Raw genomic sequence first — 17,134 nt, 5'->3', positions numbered from 1 at the left:
CGGTGAGAGGCCCGCGTACCGCAAAAAAAAAAAAAAAAAAAAAAAGAATGTAATCCTTGAAGGGGTGGGGGCATCACCCTGGGAATCCCATACTCACTTGGCTTTCTGCCTGACGGCACGTTTTGGATCATGGCACAGGAAGCAAGTCTGAATGGGCATGATGGTCTAAGTGAACTGAGGGGAAAAGATTGGAATTTGGAGATGCTAAAGAGGTTAAAATTTGCAGGGCAGGATACTGGAGAGGAGAGAGAAATGTAGAGGAGATTTAACAGGTCTGTGTAAGGATTACGCACAAGTCATTAGTTGAGCGCTGGGCTGTACATGTGCCTTGCATGTACATGTACAGGTCTGGTGGAGAATAGCTGCTGCTGGAATGAGAACTGAACCAGGAGTTGTTGGACTTCCAGCCCAGTCATGGTGCAGACCTCACCGATCACCTCAGCATTTAGTCTCCACAAAGGCCATGTTTAGGAGTAAGAACCATTCCACAGAGTCAGGGCCATGTTCTAGGAGTAAAATAAATCTAAAATAGACCTGTCCTAGCAAAGAACAGAACCAATTGTGACAGGATCAAAAGCACTTGTCAGTAATTTAGTTATTTTCCACAATGAAACTTAGAATCCTAAGAGGAGACAACATAATACAGAGTCCCTACAATGTATTAACCACAACAATCAGCATATAATTTAAAAGTGCTAGGCATAAGAAGAAACAGAAAAATGTGACTCTCAAAGATGTAAACAAACAAATAATAGAAACAGACCCAGAGAAAACTTAGATGTTGGAATGATCAGAGGACTTTAAAATGGTTTTTATAAATGTGCTCAAAGATATAAAGCAAAAGATGTATGTAAGGAGTGAATAGATGGGGAATGTTATCAGAGAAATGAAAACTACAAAAAAGCCAAATTAAAGTGTCAGAAAAAAAAATCCACTGGATGGGCTTAACAACTGACTGGAGACCACAGAAGAAAAACACAGCAAATCTGAAGACAGATTAAAAAAAAAAACCCAATATGAAGGATACAGAGAAAAAAGATTAAAAAAAAAAAAAGAACAGAACTTCAGTAACCTGTGAGATGATGTCAAGTTATCCCAGGAGAGGAGAGTGAATTTTGGGCCAGAAAAAATATTTACAGAAATAATGGTTGAATATGTCCCAATTTTGGTAAAATCATCAACCAATACTTAAAGAATCTCAGTGAATCCCAAGCAGGTTAAATGTAAAGAAAACTATGCCTAGGCTTGTTAGAGTAAAACTGCTTAAGGTCAACAATAATAAGAAAATTCTGAAAGGCAGCCAGAGAGAAGATACATTGCATAATGAGAAGAATAGTACAAATGTTGGCTGACTTCTCATCAGAAACAATGGAGGTCTGAAGACAAGAAACAACATCCTTTAAAGGCCTGAAAAAAAAACCCCACCCTATTAACCCTGAATTTTATATCTAGCAAAAGTATCCTTTAAAAACGAGTAAATAAAAACACGTTAAGGGCTTCCCTGGTGGCGCAGTGGTTGAGAGTCCGCCTGCCGATGCAGGGGACGCGGGTTCGTGCCCCGGTCTGGGAAGATCCCACGTGCCGCGGAGCGGCTGGGCCCGTGAGCCATGGCCGCTGGGCCTGCGCGTCCGGAGCCTGTGCTCCGCAACGGGAGAGGCCACAGCAATGAGAGGCCCGCGTACCACAAAAAAAAAAAAAAACAAAACACGTTAAGACAAATTAAAGCTGAGAGAATGTGTTGCCAGCAGACATGCAACACAAGAAAGGCTAAAGAAAGTTCTTCAGGCTGAAGGGAAATGAGTGGAGAATTTATAGGAAGACATGAAGAGAACTATTTACAAATAAGTATGCAGGTGAATATAAAGACCATCTTTTTAACTTAGCTTAATTTCTCTAAAAGACAACTGACTATTTACAATAAAAATAACAACACTATAATATGGATTGTATAATGTATGTAGAAGTAAAATATTTGACAACAACTTAAAGGTCAAGGAGATGGTAAATGGAATTATTCTGTTGAATGTCACAGCTGAAGCCCTCCTCAAAAAGAACACCATGAATGCTGTCATTCTTTCAGTCACTGTCACTTTCCATAACAAGTACTTTGTTACTCCTTTCAGATGAATTATTTGTACTATTAATAAATTTTGCTTCCAAACTAGACAACTATTAAAAAAAAACTCATACATTTCCTTTTACGTATAAAACATCAACAACTTCTTAAGTCTTATAGGGTAGTTTTCAGGTTAACTATAATGTAGCATTAATGACAGAGGAAGTAAGTTTAGAAGTGAATAAAAATAGTAAAATTTGCTATTTTTAAAACTAATAATTAAGTAATAATTATCATGAGTTTTTAATTTCATGGTTTGACTATTCAAACTTTAAACTCACTTGGATTCCAGTTTCAAATACATAAATGCACCTATTATAAGATAATCATTTATTCTTCTTACAAAATGCATTATCAGTAAAGTTTCACATAATCAAAGCTAGCCATAACAGTTTTATGCATTAGACTATGAAATTATCATACTATGAATAACTGAAGTATATTATCAGACACAAAATCCTTGTTTATAATGAATCAGCTCGTATCAGAGGTCAAAACTGAAGTCTTCAGGAATGCATACTAAACTCAAAGCTCTTATCATATTTCACTGCTTTTCTGGGTAGCTATTCTTTTCTCTGCAGATTTAGCCAAGGGTATGGTCTAAATTAGCTACAATTCAAAATGTTTTTGAGAATTTCTGTATCTAGTAGCGTGCCCTAGTCTGTTGTTCTTGTGAGGACTTCACAAAGATTTCACATGCTGCAGAGCAACTAAGCCCATGCGCCACAACTACTGTGCCTGTACTCTAAAGCCTGTGAGCCACAACTACTGAGCCCACACTCCGCAACAAGAGAAGCCACCGCAATGTGAAGCCTGCGCACCGCAAAGAAAAGTAGCCCCCACTCACCGCAACTAGAAAAAGCCCGCGTGCAGCTACAAAGACCCAATGCAGCCAAAAATAAATAAGTAAACAAAAAAACAAACAAACAAATTAAAAAAAAGAAAAGAACAAAAAACAAAATCATGTAAAAAATCTTTGATTTACGGGCTCCCCTGGTGGCGCAGTGGTTGAGAGTCCGTCTGCCGATGCAGGGGACACGGGTTCGAGCCCCGGTCTGGGAGGATCCCACATGCTGCGGAGCGGCTGGGCCCGTGAGCCACGGCCACTGGGCCTGCGCGTCCGGAGCCTGTGCTCCGCAACGGGAGAGACCGCAGCAGTGAGAGGCCCGCGTACCGCAAAACAACAACAACAAAAAATTTTTGATTTAATTATATTGGAGGTGCTATTAGACAAATTATTTTTAGAAATCCTTAAAATAACAGAAGGGTGGCAAATAGGAATAGCAGAACCAAATGTATGCATACACTGTAAAATATTTTAGGCAAAAGAGTGAATAGGTGGAGTGGTTTTAGTGAAGCAGTGGGCTTCCCATTCAACTCAAAAGTACCTTAGGTTATTTTGTTTTAATAACCAAACCTCACTCATGCTTTTAATTCATTAGAATAAGTTGGTAGGCTGCTATAAATGAATTGATAATTATAACAATCTTTCAGTGAAACAACTATTTGTGGGCGAAGAGTGAATGAAATCTTGCTAATATATGCCTTAAAATAACACTCAAGCTGCTTAAAATTTAGAAATAATTTCACTCTTTCAGAAGCTAAAATTCTGTTTTAGTTTCTAAATATCGTTATTTCCTGAATATTTTAAATGACTTTCATTAAAGAGATGAGGCTAGTTTTTCAAAATCAATCAAGTACTACAATCAAGCACCTACAGTGCTGGAAAACAACTGGAAATATGAGAGATAAGGAGTTACTGATATTATAACAGACACAGCAACTTGAAAAAAGTCAGAATGAAGGAACTAGTTGACTCCTGAGATACGGTGGCATTCTGGAGACTCATAACCAGTACTTGCCTGGGATCTTTCTGAATGCTGTCTATTGATGGGGATCTCGTGGTGCCATCATCAGCTGGTGCTATGTGCTGAAGCCTGTTATAATTGCACTCTTGCACTCGGTATTGTATTGGCCTGTAGGGCTCCGCATAGGTAGCTGTTGTGTTCAGAGCATAATTATTTCTTTGGTATGTAAGGGTACTTCGTTGGCTGGACGTCCTTTGCAGATTTCCAACACCTACTAGAAAGTCAGCATTTAAAAAAAGATTAGTATGTTCTCCACAAAGTAATACTTTTCAAAGTCAAAATATTTTTAGTTTTAAGAAGGGTTAAGTTTTTAACAATTATATAAATTGCTTACTTTTAGATATTACCAATCTAGCTCATTAGTGCTAACAAAGGCACTGATGTTTTTAACATAACACAAACAGTATTTATGTCCATTTTATTAGCAGGAAAGAGCAAAAATGAAACATAAATCTGCTTACACAGTAGGTCTTAATATGTTTAAGATTTAGTAACAAAACTGAAAGTGAAATAAAGGAAAATAATTAAACTAATCTTAGAAATAAATAACAAAATTTCATAACTACATTTTAGCAATAAAAGACAAGTAAGGTATTCAAACTTATAGATAACTGAAACCGTCAAACTTTGGACACCTAGTGAATACAGGTTACGTATTTTGATATATATTTTATTTATAGACTTGTGTATTTTGATAACATTGAAAAATATACTTCACAGGAAAGAACACTGATATATCAAATTCTTCTAAAGCTACTCCCTAAAATTATTGCGTGATGCTATGTATAAAGTACTGTACATTGTATTTAACCTTTCTTTCCAAATTATTGCAGTAGGTATCTCTCCAATGATTGTGTTCATATTCTTCCTGCAATTAACATATTTTAACACTATTTACTTCTTAATCCTAATAAAGAAATTCTTCAATTTACAGAACATAATGAGTGAAATATTTCTTCACTAACATCTATTAAAAATTGGTACATTCTATCAGGAGAAAAATACCACAGTGGACCAAACTGTCAGTTTTTGACAAAGAACCAGTTCAAATTCAGTCTTCTCCCTCATGGTGTTCTGTGAGGTATGGCTCCTAGAGCTGTGCCTTTAGGGCATTATCATTGCTACCTGGAATTCATTTATGGGCATGTTAATAAATCTGTACTAACTCTTTTTTTTTTTTTTTTAAAGCGGCCTCTTGGGACTTTATAAGCCACACCCGTAGCACAATCTGGCAGCTCACGTGGCCACAGGCTCTAGCTTCTGCTCTATCAGCTGCTACGGTGTGGCACAAATGTGAGTCTGGGGGTGCACGGGTGTGAGGCACTTGCTGCTTATTTTTCTTATTTTTAAAATTATTATTATTATTTTTTGGTCATGCCACGTGGTATGTGGGATCTTAGTTCCCCAACCATGGCTGGAACCTGGGCCCCCTGCAGTGGAAGCATGGAGTTCTAACCGCTGGACCCCTGGGGAATTCCCGTTCCCTATTTTTATAACTGCCATCATTGCATTCTGTCCCAGATTGAGTCTATCATAAGGAATATCTATTTCACATTCTATCACTTAAGAATTCAGAAGAGATTCAGTAACGAAAAAAGAGTAATACCAAATACACTTGGGCTACATACATGCTAAATCAAAGATAAGCCAATAGCTCACGTAGGGATTTTCTCTAAATATGTGTTCTAGGAAACAAAAATTATAAAGAAATATTCCAAAACAGGTTTCCCTTTCTATAGCTGATACGCTTCCAACCTGAGGAGTCGGATTTATAGCCCAACAAACTTATTTGTGAATTAAAGTATAATCATTGTGTTCACTGATCAGATTGAACTAAGGTAAAAATATATCACTTATAAATAGGTACTAAATGAACTTCTGTTTTACTGTTTATTGATTTGCTTTCACAGCTGCTTATCTGACAACCAAATGGGAAATATGAATTCACTCTAACAGGAAATCCATCTCAATAAAATCCTCTACTCTTGGGCTGGTGAAATTGGGAAAGCAGCTGAACAGAGCTGATGCCCACCCGAACCTGTGCGGTACAGTGCTGTCTGCGATCCTTGGAGCTCCACGGTTCCATGGTTTGGGCTGCGGTAAACTGGGCTGTAATAGGTCCTCCCCTCATAGATAGGAGTGATGTGCAGGTCAGGAGACACAGCTGAACGAAGGTCTTGTCCAAGCTGGCTGTGCTGACTAGCATAGGAACTCCGTAAGCCTACAGGCAGGAAAATTACATCATTAAAAAACTTGAAAACTGTGGTGAGGTTAAAAGTATAACTACTAAAAAAAAAAAAAAAAAAAAAAGAAAAAAAAGTATAATTCCTAAACAACAGGACCAAATGCTGAGTCTAAACACCAAACCTAGTGAGTTTTACAAAAGAGGGATGACAGATATGAACAGGATACCATATACATTCTAAAAATAAAACTTTCTCCTCTGGCAGCAGGATAAAAGTAAATTTTCTAAAAAAAAATAAGAAATTATTAAATGGTTTGATACTCTGAAATTCATCCCCCAACTGTTAAGCTATTTTATGATGGTGACCAAAAAAGAGAGCGCCGCCATGTCCCACACCTCTTTAAATCCCAACACTTAAGACGACACCTACATAAGAGTGCTTAGAAATAGGTTGATGTTCAAGAACTGTTCTGAACTTTGTCTCAATTCATTCATCCAAGATTTTTATAGAAAAAGGTGAAATTTGATGTTACAAAGTTTAAAATATCATCAGCGAACTAATAAGATTTATAAAGTATTATTTTATTATTCGTTATCACATTTAAAAAAACAAAACAAAAAACCAAGACAAGTGTTTCTCTAGGAATCCAAATACCGGATTCTTGTTTACCTTCTTTCTAGTGTAAAGGAAAAGTACAAAGTTAGTGTATTAAGTCACTTCAAATACTCTCATTCAAATTATTAATAATTAATGCAAATTTCAAACCCAAACATGTTATTTTCTTTAAAAAAGGGAATTAGTATATTCTACATTATGATGCTCAGAAATTTGTGATTTGTCATCATTCATTAGTAAGTAAAATTTGTCACTTGGTAAGAATACCAACTAAGGTTACATTCCAAATACGAGCAAGAAAAAGCACAAACATATCTGAAGTCAGTCAGCATATTCGCTCTTAAAAAGACTGCAAATAATCAGCACAGTAACTAATTACCAAAAGATACGATCACTCACATCTTGTTAGCTCAGTTAACCATATGACAACTAAAAGTGAATGGGCCTGAATGTGAGTGATAATTACATGTTGCTTAGTGAGGAGTGGCAAGAAAGTTAATACATAAAAGCTTCTAAAATGAATGATTATTACCAACCCTGGACAGCAATGTGACATGGGAAGAAATTAAATGAACAAATGTGGGTTTTGGCTACTGGCTCCTCACGTGCTAAAATGAAGATCACAGGTTTATACAATCTTATAATTGGGAGCTCATTCAGCCAAATCTTCCCATTTTAAAATTGAGGAAACAGAGCCCAAAAGGAAATGTAGTTCATCCCCTTCAGAGAGCTACTTCCTGGTAGGGCTGAGAGGAAGCCTCCTCCATGATCTGTCATTGCACTGGACAAAGCTATTTCTCAAGGATCAATAAGACATGGTGTGAGAAACCTTTAACTGGACAGAGCCCTCCACAGACATAAGGTTAAGGAGGGAGGTTAGCTCACCAGGGGTTCATGGAAGCCCATGTAACTCTAAAGACCATATTATGATTGCTGTTGTAAAGTTCTCATCTGAGGATTTCAGCTTTTTAGTCACTAGCAGATTTCTCATTCTTAGCACAGTATAAACTCCATTTCTTTATAGAGCCCATGAGTATCTTGAACAAAAGTTGCAGGCATTGATTTTGTTAATGGTGACATAAAGTGGGCAGGAAAATGCACCTAGTTCTTGGAAATCTTATCAGTATGAGGCATTATTTTAATATTCAGTAGAGCCCTTGATTTGCTGTGAGACTCTGAAGATCACAAACACTTGGGTAGAGGCAAGCTGAGCCCTGGATGCTCCTAAAGTTGGCTAAGCTGCCTTGGCTCACCACCACAGTGATGTGAAAAGAGACCAAAGCATTCTGCCCCATTCAGAATGTGATATTCTCACTGTGCCAGGATCTCGTTGGAGTCTTCACTGAAATCCATATAATATGAAAACTTTCATAAACATTTACTATGATTTCACAAGAAAGGTAACCAAATGAGCTTGTTACCACTTACAACTATAAAACGTATCCAATAAACAGCCCCCTGTTACAGGATTATTAGTAAGATGAAATGACTGTATGTGATAGACTATAACGGGAAATAAAAATTTAAGAATTATAGTGAAATAGCAATTTCTTGATATTAGAAATCTTTGTGAATAACATTATGATGGTAAATATTTTTGTTTACCTACTCATGCATTAAAACAAAAACACACACTACAATAGATTAACATTTAAAAAATTACAAAATTACATAGCCCCTACAGATTAAGTAAAATGATTGTGCAGAAAGGCTATTATAACTTAGTATCTTTTAAACTGGAAGTAATATGTTACCATTCCACAAATACATACTAGTTTACCTACTTCAATGATATATTCCTTGTTATTTAAAACCTTTATATTTTAAGTCAGTGAAAACAAACATAAATTTATCTTCCAAATATGAATTCTTCTTATTCTCAAAACTTGTCTTGATATGCTATGATTATACTGAAATGAATATTTTCAGGCAGACATATTTTTCTGTTGTAGGGAGTAATTTATATATATCATTTAAATTATGATCACCAAATATCCAAGTGTCTGAATCTATTATAAAATATTGCTTTAGGCTTATCAATTAGCTGGTTATTAAGCCTTTGAAATCAGAAGCATAGTAAATATAATGACAAGCACACCACTTTCTAAAATAAGAATAAAGAGAGAGGAATTTACAAATTAGGATCCACATTCAGACTAATTGGGCAGGTAGCTAGATGATGGAAACCAAAGTGTCCCTAGAACATTTTAAGAAACGCTTAGCTTTTTTTGAAGACTGTCATATTCTAGGGAAAAAAAAATCCATAATAGGCTATGCATAATTTTTTCCCCCTGAAACATAAAGTCTAACTTCACCTGCATTGTCAGAGAAGCAGGTTTTTTTTAAACCAAAGGAGACCAGCCCTCCAGGGTTAAACATGGAGACAGTCCTTTATGTGCTCACTTTCTTTCCTGGGCTTCCTCTTCACTCTACTGCAAACATAGATTTCTGCACAGCTGTTGTTCACATACACGGGGCAGGGCTGAGGCACAGAAATCCTCAGAACTATTTATCTCTTAAGGTTTCCTTCAGAGGCAGAATGTCATAAATGATTCCACCTCACTTTGCTGCATACTTTTCAGAGGCATGCCAGAAAATATCTAAGCCAAGGACACCCCTCTATCGGCTGAATGAAAAAGAGGCAGTTTCTCCACTAGGAATTTCCTTGAGCTCAAAATCAAGTTCAATATTAATTCTTTGTGCAAGATTCTTCAATTAGCAAATTTCAAGAAGGCTTTACCTTTCCCAGAAGCCATAAGGAAAGGATATTAATCTTACTTCACAAAATATTAAAAACTTCTGTAAATAAGAAATACCAAAAACAAAGTCAAAAGACAAATTACAAAATGAGAAAAATACTTGAGAAGTATATTACAAGGGGTTAATTTATTTCAAGTATAAAAAAGCATTTACAAATTAAAAAAAAAGACAAAAGACCTGAACTCGCAGTTTGCAGAAAAGCAATAAAATGGCTGATAAACATATGAAATCATCAACCTCAGTCATTACTCAACACAGGCCACTTAAAACAATGAGGTACAGCTTTTTAATTGCCAGACTGGCTAAGATGAAACTCTTTGACAACATGCAGTGCTAGTGAAGGTGTAGGGAACATGCACTCAAACTACTGGTGTAAATAGAAATCTATAAAACCTTCCTGGGGGCAATTTGACAGTATTTCATTAAGAAAATATACACACATATTTTGATCCAGCAATTCTACTTAAAGAAATGGATCCCATAGTTATCTTGGTACCTATGTGCAAATATGCAGGAAGAATAATATATATTGCATCATTGTCTCTAACAGCTAAAAATGAGAAAACCTAAATGTCCATTAATAGCAAAGTGATTAAATTATAATACATCTATAAAATAGGGTCCTAGGCATCCCTTGAGAGAATGAAGTAGAACTCTCAGACATATTAAAAAAAAATGAACGAGGTAAAGAAGATATATATAATAGAATTCCAACAGCATTAAAAAAAAAAAGAAACACAATGTGTGCACATTTGTATGTAATGTATATACTCATATATGTAATCAAACATTCTGGAAGATACATAAACTGGTGAGTGGGACTGGGTGAGGGTAAAGAGAAGGCTGAGACTTTCACTTCTCAACTCATATTTCCCTGCATAGTTTGAATTTTTTTTTACCATTATGCACATGTTACTTTTAAAATATAATTTAGAACATTAGTTAAAGATGAGTTCATTTTAATCAAAAGAACAAGTCTATACATCATGTAGGATACCCGCCGTGAAAAAACCCTGAAGGAAACAGTTGGACTACCAGTGACCTGGTTGGTGTCTTTCTGATTTAATACAAGTGGCATTTGAAGGTAATTCATAAGAAATTTGTGCATTTCCCATCAGGATGCTAAAAATCAAGGCAGTAAGTGAGGAAATACATATTCTAGTCTACACTATTAGGGCATTTCTTTAAAAAAAAAAATTTGAACAGACATTCTGATACCACCTTTTAACATATCTTAGGGTTTTGAGTATGGGTAGGCCTAGCTAGTGAAAACTATTTCACTGTGAAAAACCTCAACAAACAGTTTAGAATTCCAACCAATTCTTCTAAAAGGCACAAAAGTACCTCTTATATCCTAATATTGTGAGGGATGGGGGAAATGTATTCATTGCAAAAGAGGTCTGGTGATATAAATGTGTATAACTTGATGCATTAAAAATTATAGAGCCCAGGGGGCTTCCCTGGTGGCGCAGTGGTTGAGAGTCCGCCTGCCAATGCAGGGGACGCGGGTTCGTGCCCCGGTCTGGGAAGATCCCACATGCCGCGGAGTGGCTAGGCCCGTGAGCCATGGCTGCTGAGCCTGCGCGTCTGGAGCCTGTGCTCCACAACGGGAGAGGCCACAACAGTGAGAGGCCCGTGTACCTCAAAAAAAAAAAAAAAAAAAAAAAAAAAAATTATAAAGCCTGAAAGACAAGTCAGCCTGAAGTTTGCAGTATAAATTTTAAGATAAAAATATAAGCTTTTTCCACGTTACATGCTCTGTTTCAGCAACAGTTACATGGAAAACTTTCCCGCTAGGCTTTGTATAGGGCTGTCCCCTTGTACTCACCTGTCAGGCTGTCTGGCCGAGGTGGAACCATCCTCTCGTAAATGTCATACTGCTGCTGTCCGAATTGTTCCATGTCATGAACAGTCCTTTGCAGTGAAGGTCCCAGATGCTGTGGTACGGCGGTCATCCCTGAGCGTTTGGGGGATAACGACCCCACCTGGCCTTGGGATGGGGAAGCTACTCGAGTCTGTGCATCTGCCAGGGTCAGTGGGGACCCCACTCTGGTGGTCGTTTGGTACTGAGGGGATGGTCCGTTGGGATTGGAGGTCTGCCGGGAGGTGACCGACCCAATCCGACGTACAGCTGATGGGGAGGCGGGTCTCTGTGCAGAGTATGGAGAGGCTGCCCGCTGAGCAGGTAACGTGGTGGAGGAGTATGCACTGGGGTTCAGTGGTCGGGAGTCGGTCACTGATGGAGAGCCGAATCCACTACCAAGAGAAGTTCTCAGTGACCCCCTTGAAGGAGACACGCCTGTGCTGATAACATAAGAAGGAGACTGTGCTCTAGATGGAACTGAACTAACTCTTCTCATGGCCCGATTGGCTACTGATGGCTGATGAAAGGGGGAGAAAAGAGAATGGTTTATCCAGGGTTGTGTGTCCATTGTCATTACAGAAAAAAATGTACATAGCTCACTATAGAATGTGAATTCACTATTTATTTTAGGCATCTAAGTTTCTTTTCCTTTTGTTGCTGTAGAGCTGGATCTTAATTTTTCCTATTCTGTTTTTCTTGTTCTACTTTTTTTTTTTTTTTTGTGGTGGTTTAATCTCCAACTTTCCCCTTCAGAATACTAAAACCAACCAGTAAGGAGAGATCTAAAGACATTTAATATTCTTTTTTCTTTTGTCTTTACATTATTTTACCCTCTGCCTACACATTTTCCACAACACATAATATGCTGTATTGCAAGTGTGAAGGGTCACTGGAGCAGTGTACTTATTTTGTACCCTGCGAGTCAAAGTTTGGCTAAGGTAACCCATTTGTGTAAAACAAAAACAAAACAAACAAAACAAAACAAAACAAAACCTTTTCAATATGTTAATCTAGATAAAGCTAGAGCAGTATCTATAACTGCCTTTATAACTGTCTTTACGGGTTGGCCTCATTAACAAAAGGAAGGTTTCTTTCAAAGTGGAATAAATGAATGTTTGGATAGGGCCTGTGCTCTCAGCTCTCCTCTGTGAGTGCTGCATTAGTGCTTTAGCCAAATCTATCTTTTCTTTTAGCTTAAGTGTGGCTGCTAGTGATTTCAGCCATTTCTTTCTACCTCCTTTGATTTATAAGCTCTTGTCTTAAGCTGGTGGATCAAAAGAGATGCAAATAAAAGTACCCTCAATCTGTTCCAGCAGGAGGAACGCTCAAAATCTCTGCTGAGTTCTGGCCAGCTGCAAATGACCAGACCGGGAAATGAAGAACATTTCTGTCATGGATAGTCCTTCTATGAATCCATAGACTTCTGCAAACACTGAGTCTCAGATCCCTTTCTTGATGCAGGACAACAATGAAGAAGAATGGTGGCTGGACTGGGGCAGTGGGTTATAAGCTCAGGACCAAGCTTTTTCTGTATCTCCTTAGTGACTACTAGAGTACAGTTGTCATCAACCCCCTTGCACTTTTAGTTGGGGCAATAAAGGAAGAAAAAGGGATGAGTCACGGACTTTGTATACTCTTAGATGCCATATGAAGAAACATGTTTTGTCTCCATGTGTCATAAGCAGTTGGCTGGCTGAAACACCTACTCTGAGACCACTTGGGTGCTCAAACTCAACAATTCTGGGAAGGCAATAGCCACGGAGAGGAGAAGATCTGGGGAGGGAAGGGGACTGCAAATAAACAATAAGGCAAGAAAGAGGGAGTTTAAAAATTAGTAGGCAGGAGAACACACAGCGCGCCTCAGGCTGTTGCAACGTCATGCCGGCCTCTGCCAATGCAGGCTTGCCCTGCATTCCAGTTATAACTACCGTACCTCTCCATCCCCCTGCATGAGTGAGCCAGAGCCCCCTAATCAGCCGTTGCTTTAACCCCGTCCTGTCTGGGTGGGAACAGAAGCCTGAGGGCGACCTACAGGCAGAGATGGGGCCAAAACCAAAGCTGAAACCCAGGAGCTATGCGAACAAAGAGGAGGAAAGGAAATTTCTCTGTGTAGCCTCAGGAGCAGTGGATAAAATCCCCACAATCAACTTGAGGTACCCTGCATCTGTGGAATACCTGAATAGACAATGAGTCAACCCAAAATTGAGGTGGTAGACTTTGGGTGCAACTGTAGACCTGGGGTATGCTGTCTGCGACTGACTTGTTTCTGATTTTTATGTTTATCTTGATATAGTTTTTAGTGCTTGTTATCATTGGTGGATTTGTTTATTGGTTTGGTTGCTCTCTTCGTTTTTTGCAAATTACTTTCTTTTTTTTAAACATCTTTATTCAAATTACTTTCTTATTTTTAAAATTTGAATTATTTTCTATTATTTTATTTTATTAATTATTTTTTTTCTTTCTTTTTTTCCCCCTTTTCTTCTGAGCCATGTGGCTGACAGGATCTTGGTGCTCCGGCCTGGTGTCAGGCCTGAGGCTCTGAGGTGGGAGAGCAAAATTCAGGACACTGGACCACCAGAGACCTCCTGGCCTCACATAATATCAATCGGCAAGAGCTCTTCCAGAGATCACAGTCTCAATGCTAAGACGCAGCTCTACCCAATGGCCAGCAAGATCCAGGGCGGACGCCCCATGCCAAACTAGCAAGACAGGAACACAACCCCACTCATTAGCAGAGAGGCTTCCTAAAATCATACTAAGTTCACAGACACTCCAAAACACACCACTGGATGTGGCCTGCCCACCAGAAAGACAAGATCCAGCCCCACCCACCAGAACACAGGCACCAGTCCCCTCCACCAGGAAGCCGACACAAGCCACTGAACCAACCTCACCCACTGGGGGCAGAAAATAATAACGATAACCAAAAATAACAGGAACTATCAACCTGCAGCCTGCGAAAAGAAGACCCCAAACACAGTAAGATAAGCAAAATGAGAAGACAGAGGAACACACAGCAGATAAAGGAGCAAGGTAAAAATGCACCAGACCAAACAAATGAAGAGGAAATAGGCAGTCCACCTGAAAAAGAATTAAGAGTAATGACAGTAAAGATAAAATAGTGGAAATAACTGCTGCAGAGCAGAATAAAGAAAAAAAGAATGAAAAGAATTGAGGACAGTTTCAGAGACCTCTGGGACAACATTAAATGCACCAACATTCGAATTATAGGGGTCTCAGAAGAAGAAGAGAAAAAGAAAGGGTCTGAGAAAATATTTGAAGAGCTTATAGTTGAAAACTTCCCTAACATGGGAAAGGAAATAGTCAATCAAGTCCAGGAAGCGCAGGGAGTCCCACACAAGATAAATCCAAGGAGAAACACATCGAGACACATAATAATCAAACTATCAAAAATTAAATGCAAAGAAAAAATATTAAAAGCAACAGGGGAAAAGCAACAAATAACATACAAAGGAATCCCCATAAGATTAACAGCTGATCTTTCAGTAGAAACTCTGCAAGCCAGAAGGGAGTGGTAGGACATATTGAAAGTGATGAAAGGGAAAAACCTACAACCAAGATTACTCTACCCAGCAACGAACTCATTCAGATTCGATGGAGAAATTAAAACCTTTACAGACAAGCAAAAGCTAAGAGAATTCAGCACCACAAAACCAGCTTTACAACAAATGCTAAAGGAGCTTCTCTAGGCAGGAAACACAAGAGAAGGAAAAGACTTACAACAGCAAACCCAAAACAATTAAAAATTGGTAATAGGAACATACATATTGATAATTACCTTAAATGTAAATGGATTAAATGCTCCAAACAAAAGACACAGACTGGCTGAATGGATACAAAAACAAGACCCATATATATGCTGTCTACAAGACACCCACTTCAGACCAAGGGACACATACAGACTGAAAGTGAGGGGATGGAAAAAGATATTCCATGCAAATGGAAATCAAAAGAAAGCTGGAGTAGCAATTCTCATATCAGAAAAAATAGACTTTAAAATAAAGATTATTACAAGAGACAAAGGACACTACATAATGATCAAGGGATCAATCCAAGAAGAAGATATAACAATTGTAGATATTCATGCACCCAAAATAGGAGCACCTCAATACATAAGGCAACTGCCAACAGCCATAAAAGGGGAAATTGACAGTAACACAATAATAGTAGGGGACTTTAACACCCCACTTTCACCAATGGACAGAACATCCAAAATGTAATTAAATAAGGAAACACAAGCTTTAAATGATACATTAAACAAGATGGATTTAATTGATATTTATAGGACATTCTGTCCAAAAACAACAGAATACACATTTTTCTCAAGTGCTCATGGAACATTCTCCAGGATAGATCATATATTGAGTCACAAATCAAGCCTTGGTAAATTTAAGAAAATTGAAATATTAAGTATCTTTTCTGACCACAATGCTATGAGACTAGACATCAATCACAGGAAAAAAACTGTAAAAAATACAGACACATGGAGGCTAAACACTATGCTACTAAATAATCAAGAGATTACTGAAGAAATCAAAGAGGAAATCAAAAGATACCTAGAGACAAATGACAAGGAAAACACAACAACCCAAAACCTATGGGATGAAGCAAATGCATTTCTAAGAGGGAAGTTTACAGCAATACAATCCTACCTCAAGAAACAAGAAAAATCTCAAATAAACAGCTTAACCTTATACCTAAAGCAATTAGAGAAAGAAGAACAAAAAAATAACCCCCAAAGTTAGCAGAATGAAAGAAATCATAAAGATCAGATCAGAAATAAAAGAAAAAGAAATGAAGGCCCCAATAGCAAAGACCAATTAGAATTAGAAATGAAAAAGGAGAAGTAACAACTGACACTGCAGAAATACAAAGGATCATGAGAGATTACTACAAGCAACTATGTGCCAATAAAATGGACAACCTGGAAGAAATGGACAAATTCTTAGAAAAGCACAACCTTCTGAGACTGAACCAGGAAGAAATAGAAAATATAAACAGACCGATCACAAGCACTGAAATTGAAACTGTGATTAAAAATCTTCCAACAAACAAAAGCCCAGGACCAGATGGCTTCACAGGCGAATGCTACCAAACATGTAGAGAAGAGCTAGCACCTATCCTTTTCAAACTTTTCCAAAATATAGCAGAGGGAGGAATACTCCCAAACTCATTCTACGAGGCCATCATTACCCTGATACCAAAACAAGACAAAGACGTCACAAAAAAAGAAAACTACAGACCAATATCACTGGTGAACCTAGATGCAAAAATCCTCAACAAAAATACTAACAAAAAGAATGCAACAGCACATTAAAAGGATCATACACCATGATCAAGTGGGGTTTATCCCAGGAATGCAAGGATTCTTCAATATATGCAAATCAATCAATGTGATACACCATATTAACAAACTGCAGGATAAAAATCATATGATAATAGATGCCAAAAAAGCTTTTGACAAAATTCAACACGCATTTATGATAAAAACTCTACAGCTTAACCTTATACCTAAAGCAATTAGAGAAAGAAGAACAAAAAAATAACCCCCAAAGTTAGCAGAATGAAAGAAATCATAAAGATCAGATCAGAAATAAAAGAAAAAGAAATGAAGGCCCCAATAGCAAAGACCAATTAGAATTAGAAATGAAAAAGGAGAAGTAACAACTGACACTGCAGAAATACAAAGGATCATGAGAGATTA

The 17,134-nt window shown here is 37.7% G+C and overlaps 1 protein-coding gene across 16 annotated transcripts in view; it reads right to left on the bottom strand.

Annotated features, from left to right (window-relative positions):
• PKP4 (plakophilin 4) overlaps positions 1–17,134 on the bottom strand; it is a 252,688-nt gene that overhangs the window by 44,058 nt on the left and 191,496 nt on the right. For 11 of the 16 annotated variants that reach the window (XM_055087993.1, XM_055087964.1, XM_055087995.1 and 8 more), the window contains 3 exons: positions 11,374–11,926; positions 6,017–6,205; positions 3,975–4,198 (listed from right to left, as the gene is read on the bottom strand). In XM_055087993.1, the coding sequence (XP_054943968.1) occupies positions 3,975–4,198; positions 6,017–6,205; positions 11,374–11,926 (966 nt within the window). The remainder of the gene's footprint in view (positions 1–3,974; positions 4,199–6,016; positions 6,206–11,373; positions 11,927–17,134) is intronic. The other 5 variants (XM_055087968.1, XM_055088004.1, XM_055087979.1 and 2 more) reach the window with 3 other exon arrangements.

Source organism: Physeter macrocephalus, chromosome 2, assembly GCF_002837175.3.
Source record: "Physeter macrocephalus isolate SW-GA chromosome 2, ASM283717v5, whole genome shotgun sequence".
Taxonomy (NCBI): domain Eukaryota; kingdom Metazoa; phylum Chordata; class Mammalia; order Artiodactyla; family Physeteridae; genus Physeter; species Physeter macrocephalus.
The sequence above is the reverse complement of the archived record's forward strand: the minus strand, read 5'-3'. Positions and strand labels throughout refer to the sequence as shown.